A 15455-nucleotide genomic window follows, 5' to 3' on the forward strand; every position below is an offset into this window, starting at 1 on the left:
CAATCGGGTGTGTTGGGGTCACTTTGCTGTGCTGGCATAAAACAGCTAAGTAGTATGTAACAAAATTTTCAATGTCTATCATTAAAATGGTCTAAATTTTGCACTGTGAATCATGAATATATAATTATGGTAGTAAACATCGCCTTCCATATAGAACGTTTATTCATTTTTCTGTAAGAACGTTAGGTATTATAATATTTAAGAAAATTCTTCACAATACGCGTGTAGAGTCGGAAGTAAAATATTAAATAAATAAACCTTTTATGTTCTCCAAATACTATAAATGTTAGTTTATGAAGTAGTTTAGGTGATTGCATGTTTGTTAGAAGTAAACACTTAACCTATAATAGAAAGAATTTGCATAAAATTTGGTACACAGCTAAAAGCCTGTCCTGGATTAACACATTATAACCTATTTTTAACCAACTTCAAAAAAAGGAGGAGATTATCAATTCGATGTGAATGTTTTTTTTATACTGTTGAAAGTACTTTTTATACGGTAAAAACAGTTTCTCTGTGTTCTTTAAAGTCTTTGTAAAATACTGTGAGGACTGTAAGGGAAAGTGAGTGGCAGAACCAATAAAAAAAACCGTTATATTTTTTTTAAAAAGACTCAACATATTTGAAATTATTTAAAGTAAATCGAGGCGGACCGCTCGTGACCATGAAGGCTGTTGTCTTCGAAATGTCGGGAAAAATAATAATATAAATAACCACGATAAAATCCGAAATAGTTTTATTTTAATGACTATCATTCGTGTAAACATAAGAAATCATTATACTTTAAATTACCCATAAATTAAGGCCATGTCTACGTTTTATCTATATCAATTTGTAACCTTTCTAATTCCGGATTTCCGATATTTCCCCATTATCGAGAGTCGTGCCATTAATCCGAGACTTTCGCTGACTCGATCGAAATTCGTGAAAGTCAAGGCCGTTGCGGAGTTTGGAGATCTATTGACTTTTTCAGGGCTCTTTGCCTTGAAATATGGAGTGGCAAAAACTGTTTGTAGTTGAAAAATCTTTGTAACCGAATCGTTTTTAATGAACGATTGATAGGGATTTTTAGGTCTTTTGTGTTATGTTCTGTTGATTCGTGGTTTTGTATGAATATGATTAGATTTGATTACTTCCTTTCTCCGGTTTAAGTTCAAAATTTAAAATACTTCAGTACTGATTGTATTCAGTTAAATATATGAATACATATATTAATGGCATGGTCCGGAAATCGACTCTACGAACTATTGTATATATCATTTCTAGTCTAGATTTTATACACGTTTCTGAACGGAAGATGTCCAATCTCGAAGAAGTTTTAATATTGAAAACACGCTTAAAATATTACTTATAGGAATCAAACTCAGAACCCTGTACAGACTAAACACCATAACTCCAAAAATAAATATAATATTATTTTGTTGCAGGCTATTTTTGGCACATAACAGATTTCCACTACGACCCGCTCTACACGTCTCAAGGCGACACTAGAAGACGTAGGTATAATATAAGTTCATCCCTTAAATATTAATTAATCCAAGGATAAGAAAGGTCAACCCTTACCACGGTTCAACCGAATGCCAAATATCTCATATTAATTACTTTACTAAGAATTTCGACTGTATTTTAGATTTAATGACTATTCAGTAATGTTTCAAGTATTTGTTATATCGTCTAAATAACGAAGTCATAAATAAATCAGTGAAATAGTCCATGAATATCCAAATGTAAACAAGAAGGAATTTCGTTTGAAACTCAAAGTGACTCAATAACTGAATATTTTGTCTAAAATTAACGTTGATGATATTATTACCATCAAGCATAAATATCATTATAATATAAGCTGTTAGAATATTTGAAATTTAAATAAATAATGTTTATAATAAGCTACTTTTATGCTAGATTGTCGGAGAGCCGACGAGCGTGGAAGTTCAGGCCATCACAGAGCCGTCGGCCGCTACGGGGACTATTCGTGTGACAGCTCGCTCGACCTAATCGAGTCAGCGGCGAGATACATGCGAACTCGACACTCTGAGAACGTCGAGTTTGTACTATGGACCGGGTGAGTATCCGCTATAACTAGAAAAATATGTCTCGTAGCTTATAGTTGCGTAGCATTTGTAGCATATCAAGTGCTACGCTACAACTGCTACGGGGGTTGAGCTACGATGCTACGAGTTAGGTCGTCCTTGTTTCGTAGTCTCATCGCGTAGGCATTCTTGGATGATACTAAGCGGTCAGAATACAAGAGAAATTAATTAAATTTAGTTACAGTACGACCATTATTGTGATTAATCTGAGTGGACTGCTATAAATCTTATCTCCCTAGTGTATATCTATGCAGGTCCATTACCGTAGCGTGTGTGGACCATTTTCACTATCACAATGCAAATCAATGCATATAATATACCGCAGCAATAAGCCATTACAGTTTAAAATATGAGGGCTTTAATTGTTTTGACAATACATACGTTACATGCAATATTGCATGTTTCTTCCATTAGCGAGAACGTGTGCTACAAGGAAAGAAATATGAATACAGAAAATCTAGGCTTTTAAAGTTAAGTAAAAATTATTTAAGCGGTTATGCCAATTTACAAGTTTTTAAGTAAGTCGGACTAAAGTTAAATCGGTCTTATTTATTTGTTAGAAAAAAAAAAAACAGTTTGTTTTTGTACCGTTAATGTAAAACTAATTTGGAACAAATACTTTGTTATGAAAATAAAATGTATGTAATGTCAAATCATTTGACGTAAAACTAATAATTATGCGACTACTATCTTAGCATAGTTTCGCCCAAGTTCGAAGCATTAATAACTCGACAAAACTTCTATAATTGCGAAGACGATTAGCCTGTTTATTTATACAAATAGATTTATTTCTCAGAACGTATAAAAAACATGGTAGAGCGTCATTAATTGCCTTGACCTCAATACTATCTTTCATATCTTAACGCTTCTAGTGCAGCGATCGATACAAGCTTTGGAATAAGTGGCCGCGTGTTTGATCAAACATTTTTTATTATATTTGTGTGCTTTGCAAATATTTGCTTGACATCTGAACATTTTGAAATTCGGAACAAGTGGATGTATTTATATAATTTTTGAAATTAGAAGCCAATGGCGTTTCCGGTGTCTATCAGTGCAAAGCTAAGAGAATGAATATTTTTATTTATGATCTAATGATGTTTTTTTTTCGCAGTGACATCATCGCAGCCAGGTACAACGCAAATGAAGACGATAGGTACCAGGCGATCAGAAACATGACAGATCTTCTCAGTAGAACATTTAGTTCCCACTTCGTGTTCCCAGTGTTGGGCCATTTGGACCCAGCGCCATCCGAGAGCCTCACCAATCTTTGGATGCATTGGCTCCCTTTGGAAGCACTGCAGACTTTTAAATATGGTAAGTTATTTTAACTGGAATAACTTGAATAAAAAGACGTAAAGTGAGAAAAGTATCAAAATTTAAATCAGTATCAATACTTGGGTACATCTCCTGGATTAAGGATCATTTGACATCAAGTGACCTGCATGTTTGCGTTATAAACACCACAAAAAAATCTAAGTAAAACAAGGCTGTGAAATAATAATCTACTTTATGACTATTTATTTATTTATTTATTTATTTAGTATTCGGGAAACACACAAAACAATTACATCTGAACATAAATACATAAATATAAAACAAAAATCCAGCAAAAGTTTCCCCCCAAAAGCTAATACAGACTAGGAGATAGTGAACGGAAACAAATCGAAATAAATACAAGATAACAAAAAATAACTAAATGATCACAATTTCACAAGAACAAGTTTAATTGAGCCAAAACACTATATATTAAAATAATGAATAAATAAATAAATGACTATATAGTTAGTCAATCATAATCATATTTTTTTCGTAGGTGGCTACTATACAATAGAACAGAAACAAAGTAAACTGCGCATAGTCGCACTGAACACGAACTTATTCAGCATGCGGGAATCGAACTCACCGCAGACGAGGAGCCAGTGGTTATGGCTGAACACCACCCTGGATAAAGCTACCGAGAATAAGGAGATGGTAAGTGATTAATCCTTAGGCATTGCGCAGACGCTGTCATGTTGGTGCTTTTTATAGGGCACGGCAAAGTGACCCCACTGCATCTGATGGTAAGTGGAATATCGCCCACGTACTGACGAGAGATAATTTCTCCTCCTTGCATCGATTTCGCAATGCTGGGGGTCGTGAGTCATCAGGGAAACAGTCCTTCGCGCACGATGTCTTGCCATCTGATTCGGTTTTGGCGACACGAACTGCTTTAGCCACATTCATGTTGAGTGTGGTGCGGACCTGATCGGTCCAGCGCATTGGATTCCTGCCTCTCGATCTCTTGCCCTCCATTCGTCCAGTGATTATCAATTTTTGGAGATCACCTGGTTTGTGGGCGATATGGCCAAAAAACTCAAGGATTTTCCTCAGGCAAATTTTGGAGAGCCTCGGTTTCTTGTCAAGCTTGAGTTCTTCTAAGATAGAGAGGTTGGTCCTGAATGCCGTCCACGGAATTTGGAGCATCTTCCTCCAGCACCACATTTCAATGGCATCTACACGCTGGCGGTCTCTAGCTTTTAGTGTCCATGTCTCTGCCCCGTATAGGAAGATAGAGAAGACTAGAGCACTCCCCAGTGCCACTGTTGTCTTGTTACTGATGCTCCGGTCCCTCCATATCCTGTCGAGCTGAGACATTGCAGCTTTAGCCATTCCAATTCTCCTGCGGACTTCACCTTCGCTAGATCCATTGTTACTAATTCTAGAGCCCAGGTAAATGAGGTGGTCAACTGTTTCTAGTTTGAGTATTCCATTTAATTCCAGTTTAGAAGCACGATCCACTACCATGATCTTTGTTTTTGAGCGATTTATAGTCAGTCCCATCTCCAAGCTATGTTGCTCCATTTTATTCAACAGGTTGTACATTTCAGTATCGTTGGATGCGAAAAGAATAGTGTCGTCGGCGTAGCGTAAATTTAGTATTTTTGTGTCGTTAACAGTTATTCCACCATTCCAATCTTCACAGATCTGACGTATGATATATTCTCCATAGATATTAAAAATAATAATTAGAGAGATAATTATCACTGACCAAAAATTAAAATTATTAAAACCGCGATAAAATCTGAAAAATAGTTTAATTTTAATGACCAGACTTTCTTACACGGTCACAGCAAAGTGACATCACTGCATCATAATTACTAACAAAAAATTATGCCGTCCATTTTGAATATACACATGCTTATCCCGGAATAAGACAGACAACTCACGACACAATTATATAGGACACTATGGCAGGCTTTACCCTTTTAGTACGGTGGTCGCAATCCAGGCACATACAAAAGGCCTACCACTAACTTCAGTTGCAATTGTGAGCAACTGACGCTGAACTCTTGGCTGTAAAATAGTCTACTATTTGTTGGCAACGAGTTGTTTGCATCTGGGAGGAGCCTAAGAAATATATGCATATTATACTATGGTTACCTAATTTATTCTATAAGTAGCTAGTTATTTTCATATTTCTAATGCAAGGTTGGTGAGAACTCCACAAGCAAGCTACACTTTCCTTTATTGCTTCGGATAATATAAATAAAAAATAATAATAAGAATAAATACTAAAGCATTAAAAATGAAAAGGCTAGTCATTTCATATTTCTAATGCAAGGTTGGTGAGAACTCCACAAACAGCTTCTTGTCTCGTATACTATAAATAAAAGACAACAATACAAAACACTGAAGTAGTCGTCCAAGATGAAAAATATATTTTAAAACCTTTTAACTGAATTGAATATTCTTTAGCCTCTTGTAACGCAAAGGTGGTATTTTAAAAAGACGTACAGTGAGCAGTATTCATAACTACGTCACCGGAAGCGTACCGGAAGTCCGCCAGACCGCGGCGTCTAATAAATTACAGATTAGAAACTCGTTAATCTAATCGTGGCAAAATTGCAGTCAGCCTTTTTTGTTGTTTCAAGTTTGGAATCGAAATATTAACTGAAATTATGGTAGTTCCAAAAATATTTATGTCTACGGAAACAGTGATAATTATTCCGAAAAAGCGCTCAGTGCTACCAGCGCGAATTAGCGAGTAAAGGTTTGGTATACTGTACCAAACCAATATTTCCTGCCCCATAAGACTAATTTGAATAGCATTTTCATTTTAACCAACGCAGTACAAAATATAAACAGCTGCAGTAAACTAAATAAACAAACGCGCCCCCGCATGAAGTTCAGCAACAAAGCTCCCTCAATTTCCGCATCCGGCTAGTGTTTGAATTTTGAAATCGCGGTTTGAACCGACCACCTCTTCATGTTGTGATAGGACTGTACAATAAAACGGCTAGTTAAATAAACTTTGTTACTCCTTTTATTATTTGGTAAGAAATAATTTTCTGGAATAAAAAATATATTGGTGTGCTGGCTTCTATTAAAACTCACAGAGGAGATAGTTGACAGGCGGTCAATTGTGAATATGATGACAATCTTAAAACATGTCTTAAAAAGTGTTTTGTGCCGATTACATCAACATCAAAATGGCCTTAAGTATTATCAATGAGACTACATTAAGGTTATAAGGGACGCGCCTAATCGTAACTTGGACTATCCTGTTACATATTCACCCCTGTACATTCCGTTCCATGATATGATAGGAGTGAACCTATCCATATCGGTCATAAATACCAAACTCCGCACTGATACTGAATAGAAAATTCTAAAATCACTTCGAGGCATCGAACCCGAGACCTAAGCACTGCAGTACCACAATACAACTACGCCACCGAGGCAATATGCTATATCATGGGATGGAAATAAACCTGGCGAACTTCATGTGTATTGGTGATATGACTGCCTATTACTGAATAAAATGTTCGAGCTTGTAATATGTAAGCACCTCAGATATATATGTTTTTATTTTAATTTTTAAATATTACAATTAACAAAACATACACATTAGATGACACAATTAAATTATAATACACGAATCAATATGTACTTACTGCAGTGCTTTTACTTACAGGCTGCCACCACAATATAATTTATTGTATTTTATTACTCTTCTTCATCGGTTCTGAATGTGATCAAAAAATTTTTCGGCTTATATTATATATAACCTTATACTAGGGCTATAGCTTCACTATAAAACTGTTTACCAAACCGAAGGAAATCAACAATTTATTATATAAACCTATAGACAGATGGATGGATAGATTCTTACCCGTTTATGACGTTTTAGTATATTGTAGCGTATAATATTGAGTATTATAAGCCATCAATACTAACAAAAAGTATATTCGTTTTTATTTTATTTTCATTTGGGATAAAAAAAAATATAGAATTTTCTAGAAAAAATAAATAAAATATAGAGTACCATATCCACATGTGACAGCGTAGAAGACAAGTTTCTGATTGTAGATTGTTAAAAAACTTCGATTTTTAACAATCTACAATCAGAACTAAAAAATACTTGCAAATGATGGAAATCTTTTCTTGTAGAGTCACACTTGAAACATTTACACCACCAAGTTTCAAAAAATGTATATACAATATGTTAAGTCAATTGAAAAATAGATTTAAATCATCATCTTCATCAGTCGCAGGATGTTCACTGCTGAACATAATCCTCCCTAAAGATTTCCAGGTCGACCTATAGGAAGCGGCCCGCATCCAGCGACCTCCTGTAACTTTTATTAGGTCATCTATCCACCTCGTGGTTGGACATAAATCTATACTATTATATAAAGCTGAAGATTTTGTTTGTTTGAACGCTCTAATCTCAGGAACTACTGGTTCAAACTGAAAAATTCTTTTTGTGTTGGATAGCCCTTTGTTTGTGGAGTGCTATAGGCTATATATCATCACGCTATACCCAATAGGAGCGGTTCAGTAATGGCTAATCTCAGGAACTATCAGTTCGAACTGAAAAAATATTTTTATGTTGGATAGCCCTTTGTTCCTGGAGTGCTATAGGCTATATAACAACAAGCAATGACCAATAGGAGCAGAGCAGTAACAGTTTCAACATGTTGCAAAAACGGGAAAATATAATATTTTTGAGAGCTTCTGTTGCGTGCGCTGCGTAAACGGTTAAAGTTATGCAACAATGATGTATGATGGGATTGTCCTCTTAAAAAGTTATACAAAAATTTATTATAAAACAAAGTCCCCCGCTGAATTTGTCTGCCTGAACGTGTTAAACTCAAAAACTACCCAACGTATTAAGATGAAATTTGGTATGGAGACAGTTTGAAACCCAGGGAAGAACATAGGCTCCCGGGAAACTATTACTTTTATAATGGGAAACTTTAGCCTGAAAAACTTTATAACGCGGGCGGAGCCGCGAGCAAAAGCTAGTATAATAATAATATCAGCCCTGTATTATATACAGTCCCACTGTTGGGCACGGGCCTCCTCTACTATTGAGGGGTCTTAGGCCTTAGTTTACCACGCTGGCCTAGTGCGGATTAATAGACTTTACACACGCTCGAAATTCCTATAGAGAACTTCTCAGGTATGCAGGTTTCCTCACGACGTTTTCCTTCACCGTTACAGCAAGCGATAATTCACAAAGAATACACACATAATTTTTTAGAAAAGTCAGAGGTGTGTGCTCTTGGGATTTGAACCTGCGGACATTCGTCTTGGCAGTCCGTTCCACAACCAACTAGGCTATCGCCGCTTTTTTGACATAAATCATACCATAATATTATATACCAGTTGATTTATAAAAAAATACACATTCAGTCTTAAAACATCAATAGCTATACAAATAGAAAACAGATCACGTGTAGTTCCGTTTCACTTAACATTATATAACAATGGCACGTTATACGTCCACGTTATGTTGTACAGTATGATACGCGTTTCCGCCTACACAATTATGAATCATTACAATAGAGCGGTAATAATTCAACTTAAATGGTAACAGAATGGATGAGCCACAGTTGATGTATAGTAGAAGGGTAAATCGGTACATTTGTACATAAACTTAACTTTATCGGTATATCTAATGAGATGGATCAACTTGTGTAATAAGAAAGTTGTACTTGTACTTGTGAACTGTTTTCAGAGTTCATAGTCCTGCAGCTAAAATTTACTTGAGTTTTTGTTTTGATACGTCTAACCGCGTTACTAGGCTAAGAATTTGTGTTATGTAATTCATGTTATGTTTACAGTCTCTCTCTCTCTATCTTATAACATGTCACATTGACGTATATATTCCGGCCAAGTGAATCTAATGCAACCCTAGTTGTAATTTTTGCATGATATATACGGACTAAAAGGAATAAGTGTTTTCAAATAAAAAGACTTACATAAATAATTCCTCGACGTGAAAATGGAATGCGGAACCTAAATGCAGTCTTCAGTAGACTGCCACTAGGCCAATGATGAATACTCAAGAGATTGCATCTTTGGCCTGGTGGCAGAATTAAAGTACTATTTCTATTCCATTTCTTTTATACAGAAATATAATTGTATTACTGAAATTAATTGACTGTGTCACAAACGCAATTCTAACGTAGTGTAGTAAATACAAAGGGAAAGGAGGAAACTCTACGTTATTCTGAATTGATATTTGGTAATACATTGCTAGTGGGTTTTTGGATTAAGTATTATTCTTTTTCCGAAACACAATATTATTTCAGACTGACACAGAGTAAGGAAAGTGGTCGTTTAAATAAAAAGAGCTATGTAATATTTTTTATTGGATGTTAAGTTTTGTATTGCTTAGTAATTAAACGAAGTGTATGTCAGGCCTAGTCGTAAGTAAACTTTTAATATATAAAATGACAATTTCATTTTATATTATGTCTTTCATGCAAGTGGAAATGCTAATCTCATCTTTAATCATATAGAGACAAAGTGATTAATCAGTAGATAAATTCCAGATATTATCCATTTCAGGGATTCTAAAAACATTTTTTCTAGTTAAAAAAATAAAGAACATAGACTGATTTACTTTGAAATAGTGTCTTATTTCGGAAAGCAACTTCCAAATCATCAAACAAAGAAACTTAGCAATAACAAAACTAAAAAGCACCCTTAATCATACAATAATAAAATTGACAGTCATAGTTTACGTTACCTTTCTAAAAGTTGATCGTACACCAAGTTATCACACGCGTGCAGTAACAAAGGAAAATCTTTTTTATATCCCTAATAAAAATTGCAATTGAGTTCAGTTATTTTCTATAACATCGCGGATGACACAAACTATGATTGACAGAGAAGGATTTATGGAGTTATTGATGAATGAAACGTAAACTGACATGTGTAAGTCATTGATATAGCATATAATGTGTTTATGAATGTTTTTATTTTTATAGTTAGGGTATTGTTTAATTTTGTAAAGATGTTCTTATAGGTGTTTTTTGTTTTACGATGAGTCATCTAATTGCCTATAGTATCGATAAAATATTTTTATTTTAATACTATATGTTTAAAATGCAGGCCGGCATGAATGTGCCGACCGTTCGAAGATGCTTGTATCTTTAGCTGGTCGGCATTTTTATCGGCTTCACTTTGCTTATCATCAAGGTGAAGTGAAGCTACTTTGCCGAATCACTGTAAAAAAAGTTTCATACCACTTATTAAAAATACATTGTAATATAGCTAAAAATTCAGGTAAAATTATCCATATAAAATATGGCACCCATTTCTCAAGGTTATAAAAAACTTACAGTTATCTTTTTTACAACCTAGTAATCATAATATAGTAAAATTATTTGGTGACTTTGTTGCAAAGGACGAATAGAGTATAAAATGTTAATAGTATACCCAATAAAATATAGTACTTTTCACGAATAAAAGCAAATTGACTAACTTTGCACCGTTTGAGACATAAACGTCCTAGCAGACGAGAGCCACAAATCAAATTTGTTTGAATTACTAGCAATAAAATATTTCGCGAAAATATTGTAAACGTATGTTGATAATTATTTTAGAAATATATTTATTAGTATTTCATAATAATTATTTATTTAACATCCTTGTTTATGACCAAAGACATTAAACTATATAGTTAGAGTGGACATCAGGGCCAAATTTTTGCTCCAAAAGTTATTACCAATTAATAATAAGTCGCTTTCTTATTTGAAATTTCTGTATGACTAGATGTCACAGCGTCCTCAGATATTAATACAAAAATAATATATTGACAGAAAATATACTGGTATTCGCATTAAAAACGTACAAATCATGGAAAAATATGAAGATTTGATATTGATATTTTGCTATTTCACGGTAAATTGAATAGCGAAACATTTTGCATGACAATCTCTACAGTGTCAACTCTAATAATCTTGGAATTCTTTGTTTATAACGTAAAATATCTATTTTACTATCATGATTAAAAACAATCGAACCTAACATAATATTGAGCATGACAGAGCTATGCGAAGAATATATTTTAAAACCAAAAAATTCTAACAGTATTATTTCAGCAATGGACTTTATGCCACTTTTAATCTTTACTTTTTTATTTAATTAAAACAAATAATATCTTATTAAAAATTTGAACTTTTATCAGCTGCCAGAAATATGTCGACCTTGAATATTTAATTTATCCAACAATTGGTTATTCAGCAAAATAAAATTTCCAAAAGAATTAGCGGCCGCCAGCCTGTCTTTAGTTTGAGAGTTCTGTAATTTCCTTTGATTGTGCCAGATGCCTGCTAAAGCCTACTTCGTTACTCGGCCAACTGTATAACAAAATTCAATTTATTCTTCCTCGTGCCATGAATATAGTAAAGCTTCGGGATTTAGAGCCAATTTATGTATTTAGTTACATTCAAATCTATCTAGCATGTCGGATGCGAACAAATTTTGTTGTGAATAATGTAAAATTAATATCCGACCTGGGTGTTTGGATTTCTCGGATTAGACTAAATAGAATATTTATTTTACTATATGTAAAAAAATTAAGGTTATGTTCGCTCTAAATGTGGTTTAATATTATGGAGATTGAAGTCGAATTTTATGTAACCATTCGACTGAAGGTAAAATTCTATGGCTAATAGTAATATGTTTTTCTTGTTTAGTTTGTTTTTAATCTTACTATTAACTGTTACGTAATTTTTAAATATGGGCAAATTTAAACCAGAAATATGTTATTATTATTTAAAACTACTCAAAAAACGAAAACAATACCCCGAATACTTTTTGTAGCCAGTGTAACTACTGGACATAATAAGACTTAACATCTCATGCCTCAGGATGGCGAGCGCCAAGTACCAAACAATACTTTGTAATTCAAGGTATTGGATGGTGTTTCTATTGTTTATGGGCGGTCGTAGCGCTTACCATCAGGCAAACGGCAAGCTCGTCTCGTCATTTAAAGCAATAAAAAAAAACCTTTTAATTTGTTTAACCAGGTGTACATCGTTGGGCACGCAGCGCCCGGTTCGGATTCGCGCCACGGTTACGATTCGGCGTCCAATGCGAATTACCTGCGAACGATCCGAAGACATGCGCGCATCATCGCCGGACAGTTCTTCGGACATTTGCACGCCGACACATTCCGCGTCATTTATGATAATGGTGAGTTTTTAATATGGCTTCTTCTTATCCTTGTTTGTTGTAATACTTGTGATCAGATTGACATCGCTTATTTATGATAATGGTGAGTTTTAATATGTTTTTTTTTATCCTTATTTGTTATATTTGTCATTTTCAGATTGATATTGTTTTAACTTTATGACTCGGTGTAGTTACATTGCGTGCGCTAGTGGCGAAGGATGAAATTTTTCGAAAAGGAACCCGACACAACTTATAAGTTCTAATAATATGTAAATACGTTTTGCAAATCATTCTAATGATAATTATATTTTACATAAATGACGAAAGGGAAGCCGGTAGGAAAGGGGTTATATGGACCCATCGCCACTGGCGTGCGCGGAACGACAGTGCGCTGATGTGTTGGGTTCAAATCCCTGATTGGAAAAAATGAAATTGTTTTTCTGCTCGGTATTAGCCCGGAATCGCCAGTCAGTTGGAATTTGTGGCCAATATATCGATAGTCTCATCCCTTATCACATCGCGGGACGGAACACACTTGACGAAAAGTGAGTGCTTTCGTTGCACGTCTGCTTCACCTTCGGGGATAAAGGGAGGATATGTGCTTGTTTTCAACTTAATAGGTGATTTGCCTTTATTAAATATCTAAGGCAGAGGTGGCAAAAATATTTAATAATTAAAAAAAAAACTAAACTCATTTCTTAAATTCGAATCATAGAAGGAACGATCACCCGGGCTCCATCCCTCACCAGGATAAGCCAACAGTGATATGATTCTTTTCAAGTTAATAGGTGATATGCCTTTAGTACATATCTAGGGAAGATATGTCAAAAGATCCAGTAATAAAAAAAAACTAAACTTATTTCTTAAATTCAAATCATAGAAGTAACGATAACACGGGCTCCATCCCTCACCAGGATAAGCCAACAGTGATATTCTTAAAGACTGACAATACTTATCTAGCTGTAAACGAATAAAATCTGGCAAAACTCCAATTTAGCAACACCAACGTCGTGGAAAATATACGAAAAATAACGTATCAAATCAATAGGTGTAAACGGAAGACGCTGAATCGTAAAAATCATTCGAACACAAACAAATGAATAGATACACAAATATTTCACGGTTGGTACGTCAAGACATCTGTTATTGTCGTTACTCGCGTGTATTTGCATACACTTGAAGTAACCGGTTCGAAATTATGAATAATTTATGCAGTCACTGGAAATGTTTGATGGACTTGAGCTATTTTCTCATTAGTTGGCTTGAAATATTTGTTTGGTTTCTTTAAATAATGCATATAATATCAGCTCTGTATTATATATTATTGTTCCATGGTCATGGGGCTCTTGTTCTGCTGAGAACTATTAGGTCTTAGTCGACCACGCTGGTCTAGTGCGGATTGGTTTTTATATACCCCTCAAAATTCTTATAAAGAACTTCTCAGGCATGAGGTTTCCTCATCATATTTCCTTTACCTATATTTTATAAATTTACAAATAATATGCATATAATTTTAGAAAAGTCAGCGGGCCGTGGCCTTTTATTTTGAACCTGCGGACATTCGGCCTGGTAGTCCATTTCACTCCCTACTAGGTTATCGCTTTCTTTAGGTTACTTTAAACTAATTTTTAGTCTATAAATGAATATTAATACTAATTTAATATATCGATTCTGCTTCTGGCAACCTTCGCCGAAGAGTTCTGGTCATCATCATCTTGCTTTACGCACGTAGTTAACAATAAAATTCAATATTTAATGTGCATTAAAAACAAACCTCATGCTCATACAATCTCCTCACTCCCAAAAGGTATGTCTATTACTAAATTTATTCATATATGCGACTATACAATAGCAATAGGAGGTACCCGGCAACATTGATGTCATGATTCGTTCGCGTCGCCCCAGAGACTCGTCCCAAATAAAATGACTGTAGGATTGTCTTACTCAACCACACCATACGAATGTAGGTCGTATATATTAAGTCGGAGGTATATTGTGAGAAATAATGAAAGCGGCGATAGCCTAGTTGCGTGTGGAACGGACTGCCAGGACGAATGTCCGCAGGTTCAAATACCAAGGGCACACACCTCTGTCTTTTCTAAAATCATGTGTTTATTCTTTGTGAATTTATTGTTCTTTTTAACGGTGAAGGAAAACATCGTGAGGAACCCTGCACATCTGAGAAGTTTTCTATAGGAATTTCGAAGGTGTGTGAAGTCTATCAATCCGCACTAGGCCAGCGTGGTGGACGAAGGCCTAATCCCTCTCAGTAGTATAGGAGGTCCGTGCTCAGCAGTGGGCAAGTATATAATACAGGGCTGATATTATTATTATTATATTGTGAGAATCCGATAAATAGTTTTACGCGTTGCCTATTTCTGCTGCTAAGCAACAGTGGTGACAGGTGAAATAGTCCTAAAGAGAACTCGACAACATATAGGTACGAATATGCATGAATGCGGTCTGCAAATCGTTCTAATGATAATTAGATTCTACCTAAATTCTAAATAAAGGGATGCCGGCAGGATTCAGGATATATGGACCCTTCACCATTGTTAAGCAATTATGTCTGAGCGTGGTTGTGTTCGTGTGAAAGATTTTGTATTCCGTCCCATGATGTGATAGTGAGCGAGCCTATCGCCATATTGGGAACTAATTCTCTGGGCTGATACTAAGTAGAAAAACCCAACATTACTTCGCCCGACCTGGGTATCGAACCCGAGACTTCAGCACTACTGTCATACCGTCATACGACTATGCTACTAGCGTTGAAGTTGCTGCTGCAAAGCGAGAAGTTCATCTGTCATTCAGTTATATATAAAAAAAAACAGTATGTGATTGGACAGCAACAATTTTATTTCCAATCCTAATATATCGCCTCAATGATTCAATGTCATAAGCCTGTGAAATCAA

At 35.0% G+C, this 15455-nt stretch overlaps 1 protein-coding gene across 1 annotated transcript; it reads left to right on the plus strand.

Annotated features, from left to right (window-relative positions):
- Window positions 1-1427: 1427 nt before the first annotated feature.
- On the plus strand, window positions 1428-12643 carry LOC119191120 (sphingomyelinase phosphodiesterase C-like; the record flags this gene model as incomplete). Its single annotated transcript, XM_037445009.1, has 5 exons — window positions 1428-1496; window positions 1903-2062; window positions 3202-3404; window positions 3904-4061; window positions 12398-12643. Coding segments are annotated over 5 exons (833 nt in total), but the record flags the coding sequence as incomplete, so codon positions are not given.
- Between the last annotated feature and the right edge of the window lie 2812 nt (window positions 12644-15455).

Source organism: Manduca sexta, unplaced genomic scaffold (genome assembly GCF_014839805.1).
Source record: "Manduca sexta isolate Smith_Timp_Sample1 unplaced genomic scaffold, JHU_Msex_v1.0 HiC_scaffold_1062, whole genome shotgun sequence".
Taxonomy (NCBI): Eukaryota; Metazoa; Arthropoda; class Insecta; order Lepidoptera; family Sphingidae; genus Manduca; species Manduca sexta.